The sequence below is a fragment of the Lepus europaeus genome, chromosome 4, assembly GCF_033115175.1.
Source record: "Lepus europaeus isolate LE1 chromosome 4, mLepTim1.pri, whole genome shotgun sequence".
Lineage (NCBI taxonomy): Eukaryota > Metazoa > Chordata > Mammalia > Lagomorpha > Leporidae > Lepus > Lepus europaeus.
In genome coordinates, this window is record NC_084830.1 from 130,141,479 (window position 1) to 130,160,409 (window position 18,931).

The 18,931-nt window shown below is 61.4% G+C and overlaps 1 protein-coding gene across 1 annotated transcript in view; it reads left to right on the forward strand.

Moving 5' to 3' along the window:
* CAMK2A (calcium/calmodulin dependent protein kinase II alpha) overlaps positions 1-16,747 on the forward strand; it is a 59,302-nt gene extending 42,555 nt beyond the window's left edge. Inside the window, exons 14-19 of the mRNA XM_062188852.1 lie at positions 1,766-1,798; positions 2,739-2,787; positions 9,776-9,851; positions 12,217-12,311; positions 15,425-15,653; positions 15,855-16,747. Of these exons, the coding sequence (XP_062044836.1) occupies positions 1,766-1,798; positions 2,739-2,787; positions 9,776-9,851; positions 12,217-12,311; positions 15,425-15,653; positions 15,855-15,858 (486 nt within the window). The 3' untranslated portion in view covers positions 15,859-16,747. The remainder of the gene's footprint in view (positions 1-1,765; positions 1,799-2,738; positions 2,788-9,775; positions 9,852-12,216; positions 12,312-15,424; positions 15,654-15,854) is intronic.
* The last annotated feature ends 2,184 nt before the right edge of the window (positions 16,748-18,931 follow it).

The following is an 18,931-nucleotide window of genomic DNA, read 5'->3' on the forward strand; positions in this document are numbered from 1 at the left end:
CCTGGCCTTGCCAACCTCAGAACCGTGCTGTGCCACGTGGTCCCGAGAGTGCGAGTCTCGGTACCCGGCCATTTGTCATCAGATTCTCCAGTGCTGCTGAGGGCGGGAGAATTAGCATCACCACCGTTTGTGAGTTAGGAACATTGAGCCTTCCCGTTGCCACGAAGCAACCCCCATCCTGGCCACCCCTGCTCTGGGCGGCCATCTGCTCCCACCCCTCAACCCCACTCACTGCCCCTGTTGGTGTCCCGTCCGTGCCGTCGTGCCGTCCCTCCCCCATGTCCCACCCTGTCACTGTGCGTCCGGATCTGATGCAGTCTCTGCTCTGTGTTCCCTCTTCGTGTCCCGCCTGGAACCTCCGGGCCCCTGCGCGGCTCCTCGGGTTTCGGCTGATGGCTGAGCTGGATGGGGCTGTCCCCTTCCCCACACACACCGTGCCTGGCCTGGCGGCAGCCAGGACATAAGGCCAACACTAGGAGGAGAGGAGAATAGGTGAGGGAGTGGTGCTGGCTGCTGGCTGTGCAGGTCCCACTGCCCAGCCAGGTGGGGCGTTTCTACCCTAAGAGCAGTGCAGGGGCCCACTGGTGCCTCTGTCACACCTACGTCACACCCTGGATGGGGTCTTAGGTTCCTGGCACACAGACGTTTGCTGGATCTTGGAGATAGAAGGCCCAGAGTTAGAGTTGAGACCCTCAAGGAGAATGCCCAGGGCCAAGGCCTCCCCTGAGGGCATGTCCCCACAGGGCGCGGAGCAGCAGGGAGGGGGCCTCCTGGGCCCTCGGATTGCAGGGCGGCCCGGGCAGGATCCACCTGCGCCATGCGGAGTCGGGGCCTGTGTCTACCTTGGCTCTGCCTGGGAACCGCTGAGCGACCTCGGGCAGGCTGCTGCCCTTGAATGGGCCCCAGTTTGTCACCTATGCCACACAGGCGTGGGTCCTGCCCTCCTGCCACCTCCTGCGAACGTGAGTCTCTCAGACTCATGGCTGTGTTTCCCCGCAACCCCCGCCCCAGCCTCGTCTCCTCAGCCAACATCAGGGATTCCACAAAACCCGCGGATGCTAGAGCAGACCGAGTGGCAGGGCTGATGGCCCCACGCCCTGAGCTAGGCTTCATGTCTGGCTGTGCCTGTTTCTCTGTCTGCATGGAGAAGCTGAACAGACCAGTGCCTGGGGAGTTGTGGAGGCAGGGCCACAGGGTGGTCTCCCATGGGGGGCCCTGCTTTGGAACCCCCAGGAAGACTGTCAAAAATGCAGAAGCCCAGGCCCCACCGCCGACTCCCCGGAGGAGGCCTGGTGCTGCGTGCTCTGGGCCCGAGCTTCCTGAACAACTGACACTCAGCTGGGAGAGTGTGCTCTTAGCAGAGATCATGGGGAGCCCAGGAGGAGGCCCTGGCCTCGTCCCCGCCCCGAGCACCCACTTTTCCCTCCAGAGCCCCGGATTCTGGAGGCCTCAGGCACGCCAGAGCCGGCTCTGGCTTCCCACAGAGCTAGGTGTAGCGAAGGCCCTGGTCCAAGGCAGGCTTGGCCTGGAGCTCGCGGCTTGGATCCGTAGCCCTGGGGCGGCTGCATGTGAAGGCCCAGCGCTTCAGGCCGAGCGGCTGCTGCCAGTGCCCCTGACTTCTGGTCCCAGGCCACCGGGGCAAAGGTCCACCGAGGATGGCCCGCGGCCCATCCTCCTCCCAGCCTCCCCTGTCGTCCATTCCTCTGCTCCTGCTGTTTTCACTCTGTGTCTTTTCCTGTCCCATCTCTTCTCCTTGTTTTTCCAGAAAAGAAAGTCCAGTTCCAGCGTTCAGTTAATGGTGAGTGTCTGCCGTCTCCCAGACGGGCCTCGACCCCTCGCTCCCTGGCTCCTGCCTCCCTCCTGCAGGCTGCACTGGGAACCCGGGCGGGGAGAGAGTGCTCAAGGCGTGCTTGGTACGTGTGCCTTGTGCGACCACATGTGTGTGTTGTGTGTGTGTGTGTATGTTGTTTGCGTGTTTCTGTTGACACATCCAACTCCACGGCCCAGACCAGCAGGCCAACGGCAGAGCTGAGACCTCCCTCGGGCACGGAGGCGGATGTGAGCCCAGTGCCACGTCCCGCCCTCGGCTTCTCGCTTCCCCTCCCCCGCCCACCCCTCTGCTCCGGAAGTCATCTCAGGGCTTGGTCTGTGCTAGGGTGGGGCGAGGTCTGGCCAAAGTCGCAGGCACCATGGAGGCACCTTGGGCTGGGTGCGGGCTGCAGGCGGAGGGGCTGCCAGCCCTGCCTCTGCCGAGGGCGCCGGGGGTGGCACGGTGGCCCATGTCCCTCTTCTTCTGGTTCCGTTGCTGTCTCACTCACTCCTGTGATTTTTCTCCCCTCTGAAAAGCCTGCCTCTCTCACACTGGGCCTGCCCGTCTCTCTCTTCCTTCCCTGCCAGTGTGTGCATTCCTTCCCCACTCTGTGACGGCTGCCACGGTGTCTCCCTGCTCTTCCATCCCCCCACCCCATCTTTGCTCCCATGCGCAGAAAGGAGCCAGGAGCCCTCGCCCAGGAAAGCCAGGGCCCTCCCCGCAGCCAGCTCCTGCCCCTCCCCAGCCACCTGCTCAGCCGGGCCCTGCCCCTGCATAGGCTGGGAAGTCGGACAGGGCTTTCAGTGCGACGTGGGACGGCTCGGCCTGCGAGGCTCACAGGGACCGGGCAGCTGGGGCGGCCCCAGGCCGGCCATGCCTCGTCTTGCTGCCAGCCAGGCCTCACCGCCACCCGTGTTCTCTTTGCCAGGAATCTTCGGAGAGCACCAACACCACCATTGAGGATGAAGACACCAAAGGTAGGGAGGGGCCCCGCCTGCCGCGCCTGGGGCCCTGGACGCCCCTTCACTGACAGCCCCCAGTGCTCGCCTCACTGCCTGCTCCACCAAGAGCCTCGCTTTGGCTCTTCACGAACGGGCTACCCTGTAGGGCGTGGTTTCCCCGCGTGTGTCCTAGAATGCCCGGCTGTACGTTGGTGGGGTTTGCGTCTCTGCTAATGGAGAGGTTCCGTGTTGATCTTAAGGTGTGTGAGAGAAAGTGTGAACGTAACGTGGTCAAGTCCCACACCTATCCTAGCGGTGTAAATTTCTCTCTTAAGCATTTGTGAGTTTTTAAAGGGGAGTCGGTTTTAAAAAGCATGAAGTCACGACAGCAAAGGCAGGCGGGAGAGTCGAGGGCTCACGCAACACGAGGGTGGGAAAGTGCCGGGAACGCCGGGGCTCTGCAGCTGCCGGCGGTCAGTGCACCCACAGACACCGGGCGTGGGGCTGTGAGGGAGCAGGCAACAGGAACAGCGAGAGGAGGGCCTCCCGTGGAACTCGTGTGCCGAGCTGCACCTGTTCCCAGTATTGTGCCTCCACCTGAGTGCCGCCACAACCTGCGAGGTGGGGGCAGCCACAAGCCCAGCTCCACAGCACAGACGGCCTGAGCCCAGGGCTCCCACAGTGTGTAAGGCTGGGCTGGGGATTTGAACTCAGGCAGCCTGGCTCCAGAGCCTGGCTGGGCACCACCGCGCTGGACGCCTCCACGTGTCTGGGAACGTGGGCTGGAGCTCAGAGGGAGGAGCAGGAAGGGCTGACCTCAGAGGCATCAGCCATATCACGCTGCCCTGCTGGTACCCGGGTGCCAGCCCTGTGCTCCCGCACAAGCTCGGGTGTCTGCACCCTTGGGCGTCTGAGATGCCTGGGGAGGGACTCCGCCATGCCAGCTTAGATATTGTTTCAGAGGTTGAGATGGCCTGCCTTAGAAATGCAATGATATGGAAAAGAGCATTTAAAAAATATATATTTTTATTTGAAAGGTAGAGTGACAGAGAGAGAAAGAGAGAGAGAGAGAGAGAGAGAGAGAGAGAGCAATCGCCCAACTGTTTGTTCATTCTCCCAAATGGCTACAATAGCCAGGGCTAGCCCAGGCCAAAGCCAAGAGCCCAGAGCTCTATCCAGGTCTCCTACGTGGGTGGCCTTCACCTGCTGCCTCCCAGGGAGCACATGAGCAGGAGCTGAGATCAGAAGTGGAGGGGGAGGGGTGGGCGGCCCTGTGATGTGGTAGATGAAGCTGTCACCTGCAGTGCCAGCATCCCATATGGGCTCCGGTTCGAGTCCCAGCTGCTCCCTTTCTAATCCAGCTCTGTGTTATGGCCTGGGAAAGCAGTGGAGGATGGTCCAAGTCTTTGGGCCCCTGCACTCACGTGGGAGACCCGGAAGAAGCTCCTGGCTCCTGGCTTTGGATCGGTGCAGCTCCAGCCATTGCGGCCATTTGGGGAGTGAACCAGGGGATAGAAGACCTCTCTCTCTCTCTCTCTCTCTCTGCCTCTGTCTCTCTCTAACTCTGCTTTTCAAATAAATAAATAAATCATGAACAGAAACAATAACAAACAAGAATGTGGCCTGGCTCTGCACAGGTGGCCCGGGGCTGCCCCCGGGGCTACCACAGGAGGCTGATTTGCTGTAGTACCAGGCCATGATGACAGTGCCCCCACCATGGAGAGTGACCGGAGAGGGGCACCTGCAGGGCGGGGCCTGTTCTTCCAGGACCGGTCATGTTGTGTAGCGTGGCAAATGGGCTGAAAGCCTGAACTGCAGACGTGAGAAGTATCTGTGACTGAATGAATGAACTGCTCTTTTCCCTGGGGTGGGTGTTGGGCACAGCTGTCCAGATGCAGCTTGGGATGCATAGTAGAGGGCCTGGCTTTGAGTCCCCTCTCCATTTTTTTTTCCCAAAGATTTATTTATTTGAAAAGCAGAGTTACACAGAGTGGGAGGGGGAGATCTTCCATCCGCTGGTTCATTCCTCAAATGGCTGCAATGGCTGCTACTGGGCTGATCCGAAGCCAGGGCCAGGAGCTTCTTCCGGGTCTCCCATGTGGGCACAGGGGCCCAAGCACTTGGGCCATCCTCCACTGCTTTCCCAGGCCATAGCAGGGAGCTGGATCGGAAGTGGAGCAGTTGGGACTCGAACCGGCACCCATATGGGATGGCAGTGCTGTAGGTGGCAGCTTAATTCACTACATCACAGCGCCGCCCACCCCTCCCCTGTGGGCAGCGGCTTCCCTCGCTACACCACAGCACCGCAGGCCACATTCTGATCCCTACTAGTCTGGTTATCACAGTGCATGCTGGCCCGGCCCTGGGGACCCCTGCTCCACCAGGACGCTGTGCTCCCGAGAGGTTTCCGGGGCGTGAGGCTCCAGGATTTGCCTCGGAGCTGAGCGGCACCGTGCTGGTGAACCGGCTGTGTATTTCTTCACCGAGGTCTGTTTGCTGGGTGACCCTGGACAACTTACCCAGCCTCTCTGAGCCTCAGTCTCCATAATCCAAGGGCCCAACTTCAGAGGCCTGTGCTGGGCCCATGGAACAGGAGAAGGCACGAGGCGCATGCAGCGTCTGGCATGCGGTAGCTGCTGGCTACGTTTCTTTTTCTAAGCGACCGTTCATGGTCGAATGACAGGGAGCCCGTGGCATGTTCTTGGAGCATCTATTTTACGTAAGGATGCTTTTAACACCAATATCGATATATGAAGCACCCCGAGAACTATTTGATCAGCATGCAAACTGTGCGTGCGCTGTTAACACAAGACAGGAACCATGAGAGACACCTTCCGCCTCCAGGGATGGCCGCGGGCCCCAGGTTCGAACCCCGCCTTTGGGAAGGTCCTCAGCATCCCAGGGCTGTCACGCGGGCAATCTCTGAAGGGCTGGATTTGAGTTCCTTGTGCCCTGGCCCCAGAGAGGAATGTGAGGCGTGAAGAAGAGGAGGTGTGGAAAGTTAGTGACTGCAGGTGTGGGGCCCTGTTCCCGCTCTCATTTTCTCCATCTTCAAAAATTTGTATTACTTATTTGAAGAACTGAGTTAGAGAGGGAGAGATAGGGAGAGAGAGAGAGAGAGAGAGAGAGAGAGATCTTCCATCCCCTGGTTCATCCCCAAAATGGCAGCAACAGCCAGGGCTGGGCTACCCTGAAGCCTGGAACTCCAGCCAGGTCTCCCATGTGGGACCCAAGCAGCTGGGCCATCTTCTGCTGCCTTCCCAGGCCATCAGCAGGGAGCTGGATGGGAAGTGGAGCAGCCAGGACTTACACCAGCACCCATATGGGATGCTGGCATTGCAGGTGGCGGCTTTACTCTCTGCGCCGGAGGCCATGTGTTGTGGCAGAACTGCTGGCCCAGCCGGGGACTTCCTGTGTGGTGGGAGGGAGGAGCCCTCAGCCTCCCCGAGCCTCTCCAGGCCCCAGGGAAGGCATGCTGTTTCCTGGTGTTAATGTGTTAAGTCTTCTTACCCAGTGAGACTGGCAGCTGCCGCGGCGGACTCAGGCCTAGCATTAAAGTTAATGAGAAATGTCATCTTCCGGGGATGAGAAAGGCAAGGGATATGAATATTTCAGAGTGCCTCTGGCTGCACACACAGGCCCCTGGCCCTCTGAGCGGCACATGGCTCTGCTTGACCCCTCTGAGCAGCTCCATGAAAAATTCATTTCCTCTCTGACCAAAACAGCTGGCTCCAAATCTGGGCAGAGCCATTCTGGACAAGATCGGTCAGGAATGAGGTTCCCATCTCAGCCTCATCATGCTGTGTGATCCTGAGGGACTGTCTTAGCCTCTCTGGGCCTCAGTCCTCTCATCTTTCCTGGCAAAGACACGCCAGAGGTTGCTACTGAGTAGCTGCTGGACAAACTCCTTGCACAACAAGGGGGCGCTGCTGAGAGAGCCCAGCCTGGAATTTAGCTTTCTCCAGGTCTAAGCAGCGTGAGGTCCCCAGGCCCTAACAAGGTGAGGGAGATTCCTGCCCATTAAGGCTTTCAGGGTTGGCAAATGTGGTGTCCTGTGTGGCTGGAGGCACAGGCTGCATTTAAAGGGTGCAGTGTCCAGTCCAGACATGGGGAGGGGATGGAGAGTGCCACCCCAGAACTGGTCTTCTGCATGATTCCGGCTGCCCTGAGCCCACCAGGGCCCACTCAGAGATGGATCCAGGCAGCTCAAGGACCCCTGTCGCAGGACCTGGAACCCACATGCAGGAGGAGCCCTGGCTAGGGTGAGCAGCCAGGGCTTAGAGGAGCAGGCTTTCACTCAGGGCCCCGGAAGGCAGCGGTGGAGACGGGGAGGGCTGGCCCGCCATGCAGGGGCTGTGCGGAAGCCACGCAAAGACAGCTGGGAAGCGGCCCCTGCTAGCTGCAGTCTCACGGCTTCCTCGGGGCCAGATGATAACAATCACTCTCCCTTTCATGCGCTGCCAGGCGCTGCCCTAAATGCTTTGCACGCGGCCTGGATGTTTACGTAACGGAGCTGATAGAAAGGGCTTGCAACAGCAGCTGGCTCCAGCAAGGACCACCTCTGCGTCAGCTATTTCTATTGACATAGCCTTGACTCGCTCGGCCCCCAGCGCAGCTCTGCGAGGCGAGGATTATTAGTCTCTCCATTATGCATGTGGGGAAACGCAGCCACGGAAGTCCTTTGCCTCCCAAGGACACACAGCTCTGGAGTGGCAGAGCTGGAATCCACGCCCACGACTGCTTTGCCAGTCTCCCTGGAAGCCGGGTCCTGCGCTCCTAGGGACGCGGGGGACCAGGTATCATGGGCAGTGAGCAGCAGCCTGCAGGGGGACAGGCTGGGGGGCACAGGCTTGTGGACTGGCAGGTGGGAGGAGGCCCCGAGTTTTGGCACAAAGGGCATGGGAGGTGGCACAAGTCCCCACCGCCCGCCAGGACCACGTGAGTTTACTCCAGTTGTCCCTGGATTCCACGTGGGAGCTGCTGGAACGCGCTGGCCTCTTCCTTCCCCTCCTGCATCTCAGCTTCTGGGTAGCAGGGTAGGGTTGACCAGGAGGCCAGGTCCTGAACACCTAGGGCCCCAGAGGTCCAGACGTCCCGGGCGATTCCTGGGGTGGGGTGCGGTGGGGGCAGGGCACAGAGCCCCTGCCTGATTTGGGATGCGTTTATTCATTTGTTCATGCTGTGTGCACGTACCAAGGGCTGCCTCTGCTCCAGCCCCAGGCAAGGCCTCAGCGAGCAAGGGGAACTGGGTAGCACTCAGGGTCTAAAGGTGGGTTTATTCCCAGCCCTGGTGACTCTGATTGGGCCAGGAGAGCGAGGATGGGTGGGTTACCACGTGACCGACACTGAAAGATGCTCCATATGCTGAGCACTCAGGACGTGCCAAGGGCTGCACTGGGCACAGGTGTGGCCAGTGGGGTGGGCTTTGGGGCTGCAGATGCTGGTTGGGGTCCCAGCTTCGCCAGGGCCACTATGTTCTCGTTGCTTCCATTGCTCACCTGTGACATGGAGGCAGCGCTGTGCTGCTAGGCTTTGCCCCTGCAGGTTAAGCACACAGCACAAGGCCCAGCGCACTCGCTTGTGCGTCTGCTCTGTAATGGAGGCCTGTGGGGGCTGGGCCTGTGCCGCGCACGGCCGAGGTGGGGCGAGGCGCAGCCTCCAGGAGCTCATACCTGAGCCGGGAAAGAGGCGAGCAGGCAGCCACTTGGGGTGCGTGTGGGCAGCTGGGGGGTTAGGTCCTGAGGTCCCACGGGAAATGCAGGCCCTGCGTGTCAACTCTGCACCTACTAGGTTCTGTGTCATGCAGCAAGGCTCAGCCCCTCACTGAGGTCACTCGGTTTCCCCAGCAGTTGGACAACGGGGGCTGAGTCCCGGGCCTCCAAGGGGTCTTCCAGCCCCAAGGTTCTGTGATTCTGTCTTCCTCGGGGCCAGAGGCGAACTCCAGGCCTGGGCAGGGGGCAGGCTGGTAAGGAAGATGCAGGTGAGGGCCTCTGCCAGGCTGGGGCTCCCAGACCGAGGGCCGCGCAGACCTGGCCTGATGCTGTTCCTCTGCCTTGCCTTGGGCCGCCCTGTATCGGAATCTCTGAGCCTGTGGGGCAGGGAGAGAGGGCCTGCACCCAGGAGAACCCTGTTAGGCTGCGCCGGGAGCCTGGACACCTGGCCTCCAACTCCTTCCTGGCTGAGGCTCGGTCACTCAGGTGCAACACAGGGCAAGCTGGCCCGAGCCCGCCTCCCAGGTGTGTGGGAGGGGAGGATGACACAGCCCCTGGCACGGGGCCACAGGCAATGGGTACCTACCCGTGTGCCAGGCTTTGTCCCATCCGATAGCAACTCTGTCATACCTTTGTATGTTATACCTACTAATACCTGTGTAGGCCACAGTTAGGCTGTGTGTAAGGACCTGGGCTGGAAGGGCGAGAAAGAGCTGTCTGGGATGGCTTTGTAGGAATCAGAGAGGCTGGTGTCCCCATTTCACAGATGTGAAAACTGAGGCTCAGAACGTCTCACACCTTGTGAGAAATCTGAGAGGAAGACCACCCGCTGCTGGTGTGTCAGTGGCAGACAGGGGAGACCCAGGAAAGGTCCTGGACTCATTCAGCCTAGAATGTTCTGGCCAGCTCGGTGTCTGATGGCTGTTGGCACCCAGTGGAGCCCCAAGTGCAGTGGACGGGGAGCACTGATGTTCCTGGGCTCTTTGTGACGGCGCCAGGGTGGCTCCTGTCTTGATGCACAGGGTAGAGCGACGTGGTAGGGTCACAGATGCTGGAACCAAGGGCCCTGGGGTGGCATGCAGGTGAAGGCTCTGCCCCTCGCCACCGAGGGCGCCCCAACACCTGGGCCTGGGAGCCGAGCCTGTGTTTCCTCTGCGAGTTGAGGGTGGCGATGCCCTGTCGCCCAGGACCACGCCTGCAGGCCTGAGCCAAGCCGTACGGGGCTCGTGGACCCCGGATGAGCCCGCAGGAAGCGGTGGGGGGTGCTTCGTGACTGTCACTCTGTTATTTCTGTGTCCCCTCCTGCCTTGCAGTGCGGAAACAGGAAATTATAAAAGTGACAGAGCAGCTGATTGAAGCCATAAGCAATGGAGATTTTGAGTCCTACACGTGAGTCAGCTGGGCTCGTCCTGCATGGCCTGCCTGGGTCGCGGCTCCGGGGTGCTGCTGGCTGGCGCTAGGGTCCTCGGCGGCGGCCCTCCGTCACTCACTGTGCATGTGCTGGGGGTCGCACCGGCCTCGTCCTTCTGTCTGGCATTCAGATGTGTGCTGCGCCCAAGCTTGCTGTTCTGCCTCCCCCTCACCTCCTGTTCCCCGGGAGGAGCTCCAACAGAACTCCTGTGCTTCCCCACGAGGGGGTGGGCCCCGTTACAACATAGCCTCCTCGGGAGATGAGCTGGGAAGGAGAGGAGGGAGGCAGACCTCACCCTGGACCTGCTCAGAGGGGCTGCCAGGGGTGAGCACTCCCAGGGTGTGGAACTTTAGTGAACTGGGATGAACAGAAGTATCTCCCAGTGCACCCTTAGATCCTCTAGGGATTAGAGCAGCCTCCTCTCCTCCCCCCCGCCCCGAGCAAACAGCATAAAAGGGAACAGGTGTTATCAGATGGGCATCCCATCCACACCTGCACGGGCCTTTGGAGCAACAGCTGTGTGCAAGGGCTGAGCAGGAGCGCCACCTGGTGGTCACTCATAGCCTCCCCGGTCTGGCCCAGAATCAGGCAGGCCCTCAGGAGAACAAATATTCTGGGCTTCTGCCTTGAGTCCTGGGTCTGGGGACCCCATGTAGGCTCTTTGGTGGCAAGCTAAGGCAGATGATCTTTGCTTTTTGGGTTAAGGTGAGCTGGGAAAGCCCGGCTGGGGTCCACTCTGGGGCAGCCTGATCCTGGTTTCTCTGCAGGAGCCGGCCAGGCGCATACTAACTGTGGGAGGGCTTCTAGCAGCAGTGGGGGCAGAGCCCCTAGGCAGTCATTGGTTCTCTCTGGAGGAATGGGCGCTTGGAGGGTGCATGTGAGAAGCTGAGGCCAGCATGAGCGTGCGTGTGCATGTAGTTGTGCAGATAGGCGCAGACCTGAGACTTGCACAAGGCGCGTGCACAGGTGTGTGTGCACGTGGGAACCAGGCTGCTCGCCTGGTCTTGCAACCACCCCTGGAAAGAGTTAAGTTGGGGTGTGTCATGCCACTGGCTCTGGAAGGATACAGCCAGGGAGCGAGGGAGAGGGAGGTGGCCCTCTGTGCTTTTTCTAGGGGCCCTCCGGAGAAGCCTCCTCTCTGTATGATGTCACTTCCGGGTGCATCCACAACTCACTCCGGGTTCTGATCCCTTGCCATGACCTCCAAGCCCGTGGTGCCCATGTGTCTGGCCTGGTGTAACCCGAGTGAGCCCCTTCTTCTCTCTGGGCCTTCATTTCCCCACACGGACGATGGTGGTCCAGCAGAGGGTCTCTCGGTCCCTTCGGTCCAGGAAAAGCAGCCACATGCCTTCCAGAGAGGGACTCCCTGTCTTCCATATGCTCAGCCTGGGAGGACAGTGGAGCTGGAAAGGACTTGAGCATCCCGCTTGGTCTGAGTGTAGCCCCCCCCCACCCCCCGCCCCCTGGCTTAATCAATCTGGAGAACTTGAGGTGGTGAGATCTCCTGCCCTTGGCCCTGGGAGAAGTCTGGGGAGAGGTCCCCCAGATAGCACAGAGTGAGGACAGTGCACCTGCCAGGGCTCTGGCTCGGCCAATGCTGCACCTGCTGCCTATTCCAGGGGTCTCGGCTTCCATCCTGGGTGGGGAGCTTTGCTTGTCCCGGGGCGTGTTCTGTCCCTGCTTCACTGCTGTTGAAACAGGGGCCCATGTTGTGCCGCAGGTGACCCCACACACCTGAGGATGGACAGTCCAGTGGCTGCTTGTCGCAGCTGGCTGTCTGGGTCTCCCGGAAGACACAGCCCTGCACGAGGTGGGGGCGGGGGTGGTGAGCTGAAAAGGCGCAGCCAGGCCCAGGATCTGTCCTCCCTTTCCTCATCTCATGGAAGAGAAAGCCGAGGCTCAGCCAGGGCTGCAGCTGACCGCAGGGAACCCTGGCAGGTGCACACCTGGGAAGGAAAAAGCCCGCCCAGCCACCCACTGGGAAGGCAAATTAGGAAAAGCCCCCTCTGCGTCCACTGCGCTGGGCCGGGGTGCGAGGCACAGGGCAGACAGCAGGCAGAACTCCCTCCCCGCCAGCACCCTCCTGCGTGCCACGCCTCTGCACACCCTTCACCACGCCTTGCTTTACCAGGTTAAGCTGCTTGCTTGGGAGCTCGTAAGCACTCAAGGGGCAGCGCGAGGACCTGAGCCCAGGCTTCCTGGGTGTGGACGGGCACCATGCAGTCAGCAGTGCCCCACTCTTCCGAGTTGGCCAGCCTCTCCCCCTGCGCCAGCCCCTGACCCAGCGAGGGGCGTGCCTGGCGAGTACCACCCCACCCCCTCTCTCTGGCTTCCTCTCCCCAGGAAGATGTGCGACCCCGGGATGACGGCCTTCGAACCCGAGGCCCTGGGAAACCTGGTCGAGGGCCTGGACTTCCATCGATTCTATTTTGAAAACCGTGAGCAATCCCTTCTCTCTGGGGTGCCTGTTGTCTGCTCTCATTCCGTGTTCCACCGGCTGGCACAGCAGGGTGGCAGGCAGGGCCCCAGGGGCGGCTCAGGAGCCAGCGAAGAGGAAGCTTCTGTGTGTACAGCGGTTGGTACCCTCTTGATTCCCTCTCCTAACCCTGGCCTGTACACTGCTAGCTGTCCCTCCTCTGGCTGTGGGTGGGGCTACCGGGGGCGGGACATCCTGGAGGCCAGGGGACACAAGTGACAAGTCCTCCTACACTCGGCCCTGGGAGGGGGCGGCCTGGGGAGGGGTCTCTTGGTGGAGAAGGGAGCTTTCCCATTGGCTCTCATGCCTGTCATGGGCCCCGCCCTGCCTGGGGCCCCCCAGGTGCCCAGCGGTGCCTGTGCACGGGCCCACTGTGGGTGCACACTTGGGGAGGGAGGACAGGAAGCTCACACTGCTGTGCCCCTGCCTGTGTGTCCGGGTCTCCGTCCTGCGTGTGTGTCCTCCCCGGGCCTCTCCTCCTCAGGGAGACCCCGGCGGCTTCTCAGTCAGGGGCTGGCAGGCCTGTGTCTGTGTCTCACCTAGGCCCTGGCCCAGGGCGCGCAGGTGCAGAAGCCCAGCGTAGGACTGGGGGCAGAACAGAGAGGCGGGAGGTCCGGGGTTCCCCCAGGGTGAGGGGCTTGTGCCCCTGAAGCGGCATGGTGTGCACCCGAGGAGGGGAGCAGCTCAGCAGGGTGCCTACCTGCCCGCAGCTTCCTCATCCCCCTCCCCACCAGCTCGCTCCCAGTTGAGAGCAGAGAGCAAGGGCTGTGGGGTTGCCTGGGGATGGCCGTGTTGTTCCGTGGTCCCCCTTGCTCATCCGCGATGGGGCGGGAAGTTTTCTCCTAAAGTAAATTCACATACATTAGCACAGCAAATAGATTCAGGGCAGGATGTGAATGAAGTAGTATGGAGGGGACCCGTGTACGGTAAAGGTGACAGAGCTGGCCCTCAAGTGGCCGCTGTCACATCAAGTCCCATGCTTCCTCACACAGAAGGGGCAAATGCAGCCCCGGGAGGGAAGCGACTTGTCCAGAGGCACCTGCCTGCCTCTGGCGTCCCCTCCCCAGGCCACCTTCGCCGTCCACGTGGTGGCAGCCCCCAGCTGGGAGCCGACACTCTCACCCACATCCCCCCAGGCTGAGCTTCGAGAGTGTGGAGCCGAGAGGCCACCCCCTCCCCTCGGCAGCAGTGAGGAAGGAAGCTGTGTCTTTATTTCATAGCCTGAACTCGGAGCCCCCAGGGCTAGTGGTGGCAATGGGATTCTCATGAGAAGACAGCTGGCTGCACCCCGCAGGGCCCTGTCGCCCTGAGCCCCCTCCACCCCACAGCCGGCCCCTGGGGGGTGGGCGCTGGCTGCCTCGTGGACTCTGCAGTCCCCACGAAGCGGAATGGAGACCAGGCGGAGGCCAGGCTCCGAAGGCCTAGCGAGTGCAGAAGGAACACAGCCCCCATCATCCACCCTCCCCACAGGGGCTGCCGGAAGCCTGCCACGTGGTCAGTGGGCCCGGCAGTGGCGTGCTGCTTTCCCGACAAACGCCCAGCCCGTCCCGAGCCACAGGCCCTTCGGGTGGTGTTCTAGACGGCCCTAATTCAGTCCCTCTGCGACACTGACATCATGGGGTTGCACTGCATTCCTTTGAGGCATTGGCCTGATGTGGGGCAGCTTGCGACAAGTCACGTCGCCTCTCTGGACTTCAGCTTCCGTGTCTGTGAAATGGGTGTGTTGCAGTTTGGTAGCCTTGGGTCTCTGGCCCTGGAGGCTGTCGGGAACACTTATGGAGGCCTCCTCCTGCATTTTGTAGTGGGGCCGGGGCTGACCTCTGACCCCTGAGACGGCGGCGCTTCTTCTCTCTGCCCAAAAGCCCCGAATACCGAGTTTCTGATTTTACATGCCCGAGACCCGGTGGTTTTACTCGTGTACCCGCAGCCTAGGTGTGAGGGGATTGTGCTGTCGGGGGGGGGGGGTCACCAGATGCTCTCTGCCATCCAGGGAAAGAACAAGGCGTCTTACAGTCTCGGGGGAGGGGATGGCCAGGGGAGCTTTTTAAGATGACAGACGCCTGAACTAGGGAGTCCGAGGGAGGTGCATTTTAAGTCTGCTCTGCCCAGGGTCTGCATCGGCACCCGGCCACACTCAGGGAAGATGGGGTCCTGAAGCCCCCTGCCCAGCCCTCCTGGGTCACTCTCTTCCTGAGCCTTTTTTTCCCACCTTGATGAGAAAATTGAGAGTCTCTAGAGCCAACGTCACGGTGACAATGACAGTGGTGGCGGCTCACGCTTCCCACGGGAGGAGCCGATTTCTGGGACCGTTGTCAATTCTGCCGTGGGTTATACATTTTCCCCAAATTCTGGAAAGGCTGTGAGCTCCCTGCATCACCACTAAGGCAACCCTTACATGCTCAGGGCTCTGAGACCCCACGATTCTAATACTCCCCCTGGTTTCCGTAATTCTACGGGAGAGGGAGGTGCACACAGGGAACGCATGAGCCACATGTGGGCTGCAGGTACATTCCCCGTGGCCTGCGTGATGTTGGAGTTAGATGCCAGGTAACGAGAAGAGTTTCCACCTAAAAACCCAGATTTTCAGATTGTCTGGGGAGAGGCAGAAAGGGTCCTGCTTACCTGGCAGCCCTCAGGATGCTGTGGACGGGGCTCCCTCTCCCGATGGGATGGGACGTGGCGTTCTGCTCACCACAGTCCCCTACTCGCTGTCGCCTCCCCCACCAGAGCCCAGGGCCTGTTGTCACTGCCGTTTTCCCTCACTTACCTGGCTGCACGGTCCCTGCAGGACCTGGGCCTGGGCCTCTGTCCCACCTCCTGTGGTTCTGTAACCGTCTTGGCTCTGTTCGCCGGTGTCTAAGAGTGATCTCAGATCCCATTACCCGCGTTTGAGAAATTCGGCAGGTCTGAAAGCAGGTCTGGCCATCAGCAGCTGCCCTTGGCTCCCAGGTGGCCAAGCCCAGCCCCAGAGGTGGCAGGGCCTCCACTGAGAGGGCCATGGGAGCTGAGGAAGGGGAGGCAGGGAGGCAGGCGGCCCCTGTTGCATTTCCTCTGCCCCTCCCATTCCCACTCCAGTGTGGTCCCGAAACAGCAAGCCCGTGCACACCACCATACTGAACCCCCACATCCACCTGATGGGCGACGAGTCGGCCTGCATCGCCTACATCCGCATCACGCAATACCTGGATGCGGGCGGCATCCCCCGCACCGCGCAGTCGGAGGAGACCCGCGTGTGGCACCGCCGGGACGGCAAGTGGCAGATCGTCCACTTCCACAGATCGGGGGCGCCCTCGGCCCTGCCGCAGTAAGGGCCCCTCCCTGCACCCACAGACAGCCAGGGTCGCCGCTGGCAGCTGCTCAGAGGCTGCGGGGTGGGGTGGGGTGGGGCAGGGTGGGGGTGACTGGGCCCACAGGTGCTGCCTAGGGCCAGAGCTGGGCAGGCCCTGGGGGGAGGCAGCAGGTGGATGGGTTGCATGGTACCCACTGTGTACACCGTGTCTCACAGCTGAAGGACCGGGCAGGGGTCACCGTGTGGCTGCGTGGCAGAGACCCACTCTTTGTTCGTGGAATGTGGCTGCTGGTTCTCCCACTTGGATTTTGCTGGAATTCACCCCATCTCACCCCACCACCGCCGCCGCCGCCACCACCATTGGCACCCCCGTACCTGCATCAAGAAAACCTGCTTGTCCACACGGCCATCCCGACTTCAGGTCCCCCGCGCCCACCTCTCACTCTCGCTCCCTCCGCTGTGGGGGCAGGGCTGCCTCAGGCCTGGGTGTCCGGGCTGCTGGCCCCAAGGGCTCCCCAGCCCCACCCCCACCCCTGCTGTTGGCTGCTGGCCTTGCCTTGGCTGTTGGCTGGGACACCCCTCAGCTGTGTGTCCACAAGGGCTGGGGGGAGGGAGGCGCGCAGTGGCAAGGAAGGGGCAGCGGCCCACCCATCTCGCAGCTCTCTCCTCTTCCAGGGGCTCCGGGGTAGGGCAATGAACCCCACCCCAGTCCCTGGAAGCAGCTCCCTGCAGAAGAGAGTGGGCAGCTGCCAAGAGCCCCTGCCTCAAACCGCCTCCCTACCTCTCCCCCGCCGGCCGACCTCGCGGTGGCCGCCCACCCACGCCCCCGGTGGGAGCAGTGCCACCCTCTCAGGTGCCCCACTCGCCGCCTCCTCCTCCGCCTTCCAGAGCTCGCCTGCCCCCTCCTGGCCCCGCCCCCGGTCACCCTGTCCCCGGCAGCCTCGTCTTGCTTGGGGGGCACAGAACACAGCGTCTCTGTAACGTGTCACTCCCACTCGGACCGCATGCCTTTTTCTAGCCAAATTCTGTGTATTTCGTAAAGGGATCTCGCGTTAATGGCTATCTGTGCTAATTACACCTCTGAAACCTTGTGAGGAGGACTGGGCTGGGCTGGGACGGGGGAGGGGGGTGGGAGGAGGGGGGAGGGGAGACTTTTTCTGTTCTGGTTTGTTTTTGTTTTGTTTTGTTTTTTGGTCCTCTCTGAGGTGGCCCCTGTCTCTGGGGCCCAGGATGGCTCAGCTCCAGCGAGAACCTCGCTGCCATTGTGGCTGCAAGGTGAGCTGACGTCACGGTTCGTCTGGGGACCCCGGGACCCCCAGACACCAGTGTTGAGGAGGGGCAGGCTAGCTGGGGGCGAGCGTCTGGGCTCTGCTTCCTTCCCAGACGGGGGTCCGCCCTCGTGCACGTCCCAGGATGCTGGGTGGCCGCCCCAGGCATGGCGCTCCTGCGCCTCAACCCTCAGCCTCGGGTTCAAGTTTGTGTCCTTGCTCTCCCCTGTCCCCCCGCCCCGGGACTGACTCTGGGGAGGCGTGGCTTGGCACCTCCATGGGACCTCCTGTCTGCACTGTTTCTTTGCATGACTTTATATGCAGTAAGTATGTTGCAAAAAAAAAAAAAAAAACGAAAACAAGAAAAAAACTCAACAAAACCACACGTTCTGGACAACAGAGACCACTGGAGGCTGAGCGCTCAGTGCCGGCTCAGGGTCCTGTTGCTGCCTCTCTGTGCTCTGGCCTCTGTGCGGCCGTGTTCTGCCCGCACGAGGTGCAGTCCCCTCTGAATGGTTGGAGAGGAGGAGGGGTCACCCCCTCCCCGGGCTATGGAGGCGGCGCCTTCCCTGGACCCTCCTGGGTGTCCTTTGGCGTGGGCCTGGCGAAGCCGTTTGGTCCAGAACTTTCTGAGGTTTCCAGATCACAAGCTACCCAGGGACAGGCGAGAAGCCCAGGCTGCCGGCCAGGAGAGAGGCGACCCAGGCCTCCTGTTGAAAGCTGGTCTGTCCCGGGCCTCTGTCCTCGGCACAGCCTCTGCTGCCCAGGCCTGGGGTGGGCTCCTGGCCTGCTCCGGGCACAGAGGACTTCCCAGGAAGGCCCAGGGATCCCTTTGCCCTAGCGGCAAACCTGCCTGGCCCCGTCGTGGGCCACTGGTTCCCAGCGGCTGTCCTCGGCTGCGTGTGGCCTTCAGATGTTCCTGAGGCAAGGTCTGGGCCCTTCTTCTGCCTCAGTTTCCCCGTCAGTTCAAAGGGTTAAGTGTTCTTAGCCAGACTGACGTGGACACGTGTCGGGGCTTGGCAGGGCTTGTGGCTGCTGGCCCTGGCCGGGCCCGCCCTGCGCCCACCTGCCCGTCACTCGCTGCTCAGCGGCCAGGGAAAGAGCAGCCGTGCGTATGGAGCGGGTTGCCGTTCCCGGCACTGGCCGCCCTGCTCTGTGAGCTGGGCCAGTCTGCCCTGGGCCTGGATGACTTCCCTTCTCGGAGTGCAGGTCCCTACCCTAGGCTGAGATGGCCCCCACAGGAGAGGCCGCCCCTGGGGGTGCGCAGCCACCTGGCACAGATCCCAGGCACCCGGGGCGACCCTGAGACGCAGGCTGGGCCCGGAGCCCACCCTCCCCAGACAAACCCTGGGCTCCTGCAGAACACCCTGAAGATGCAAAAACCCCTCACTCCTGGCAAAGCCTGGGCTCCAGCATGCAAACTCGTGTTTACAGGAACGTGCCAGCTTGGTGCCAGCTTGGTGCCCGCCGGTGCGAATCCTGACCTGCGGCCTCCTGCCTTCCCTCCGAGGGAGACCCTTTTGCGGGGATGTGTTTGCCGGACTCCCCATGCTGGTTTCTTTGTTACTATTTGGGGGTTTGTTTAAGGTCTTTTTTTTTTTTCTTCTTTTCTTTTCTTTTCTTTTTTTTTTTTTTTAAATACGTGGCTGTGAACTTGAATGACCACTGCTCAAAATTTCTGCTCTTGGGGGTGGGGCGGGGAGGGAAGATGGGGCGTCTGTTTTATTCTTGGTGTTTTCAGTGCAATAAATAGCTGAAAACTTCTGTGAACTCCCGTGGGAAGTATTTGCTTCCTGTCCCAGGTCTCCCGCATGGACCAGTAAGTCCTGGCCTTTGTCCAGACTGGACCCCCTGGGGGCAGGTGCTCGAGGCAGAGCCAGTCACCGAGGGATTGCATCCGGACCGCGTGCCCTGGCCTTGGGATCGGGGCTGGGCGGGAGGCAGCTTCCTCCCAGGTGTGCCCTTCAGCGGGGCAAGCGGTGGATAGGGGTAGCCCGGCTGATGGCTCTCTCTCACGGGGGGCAA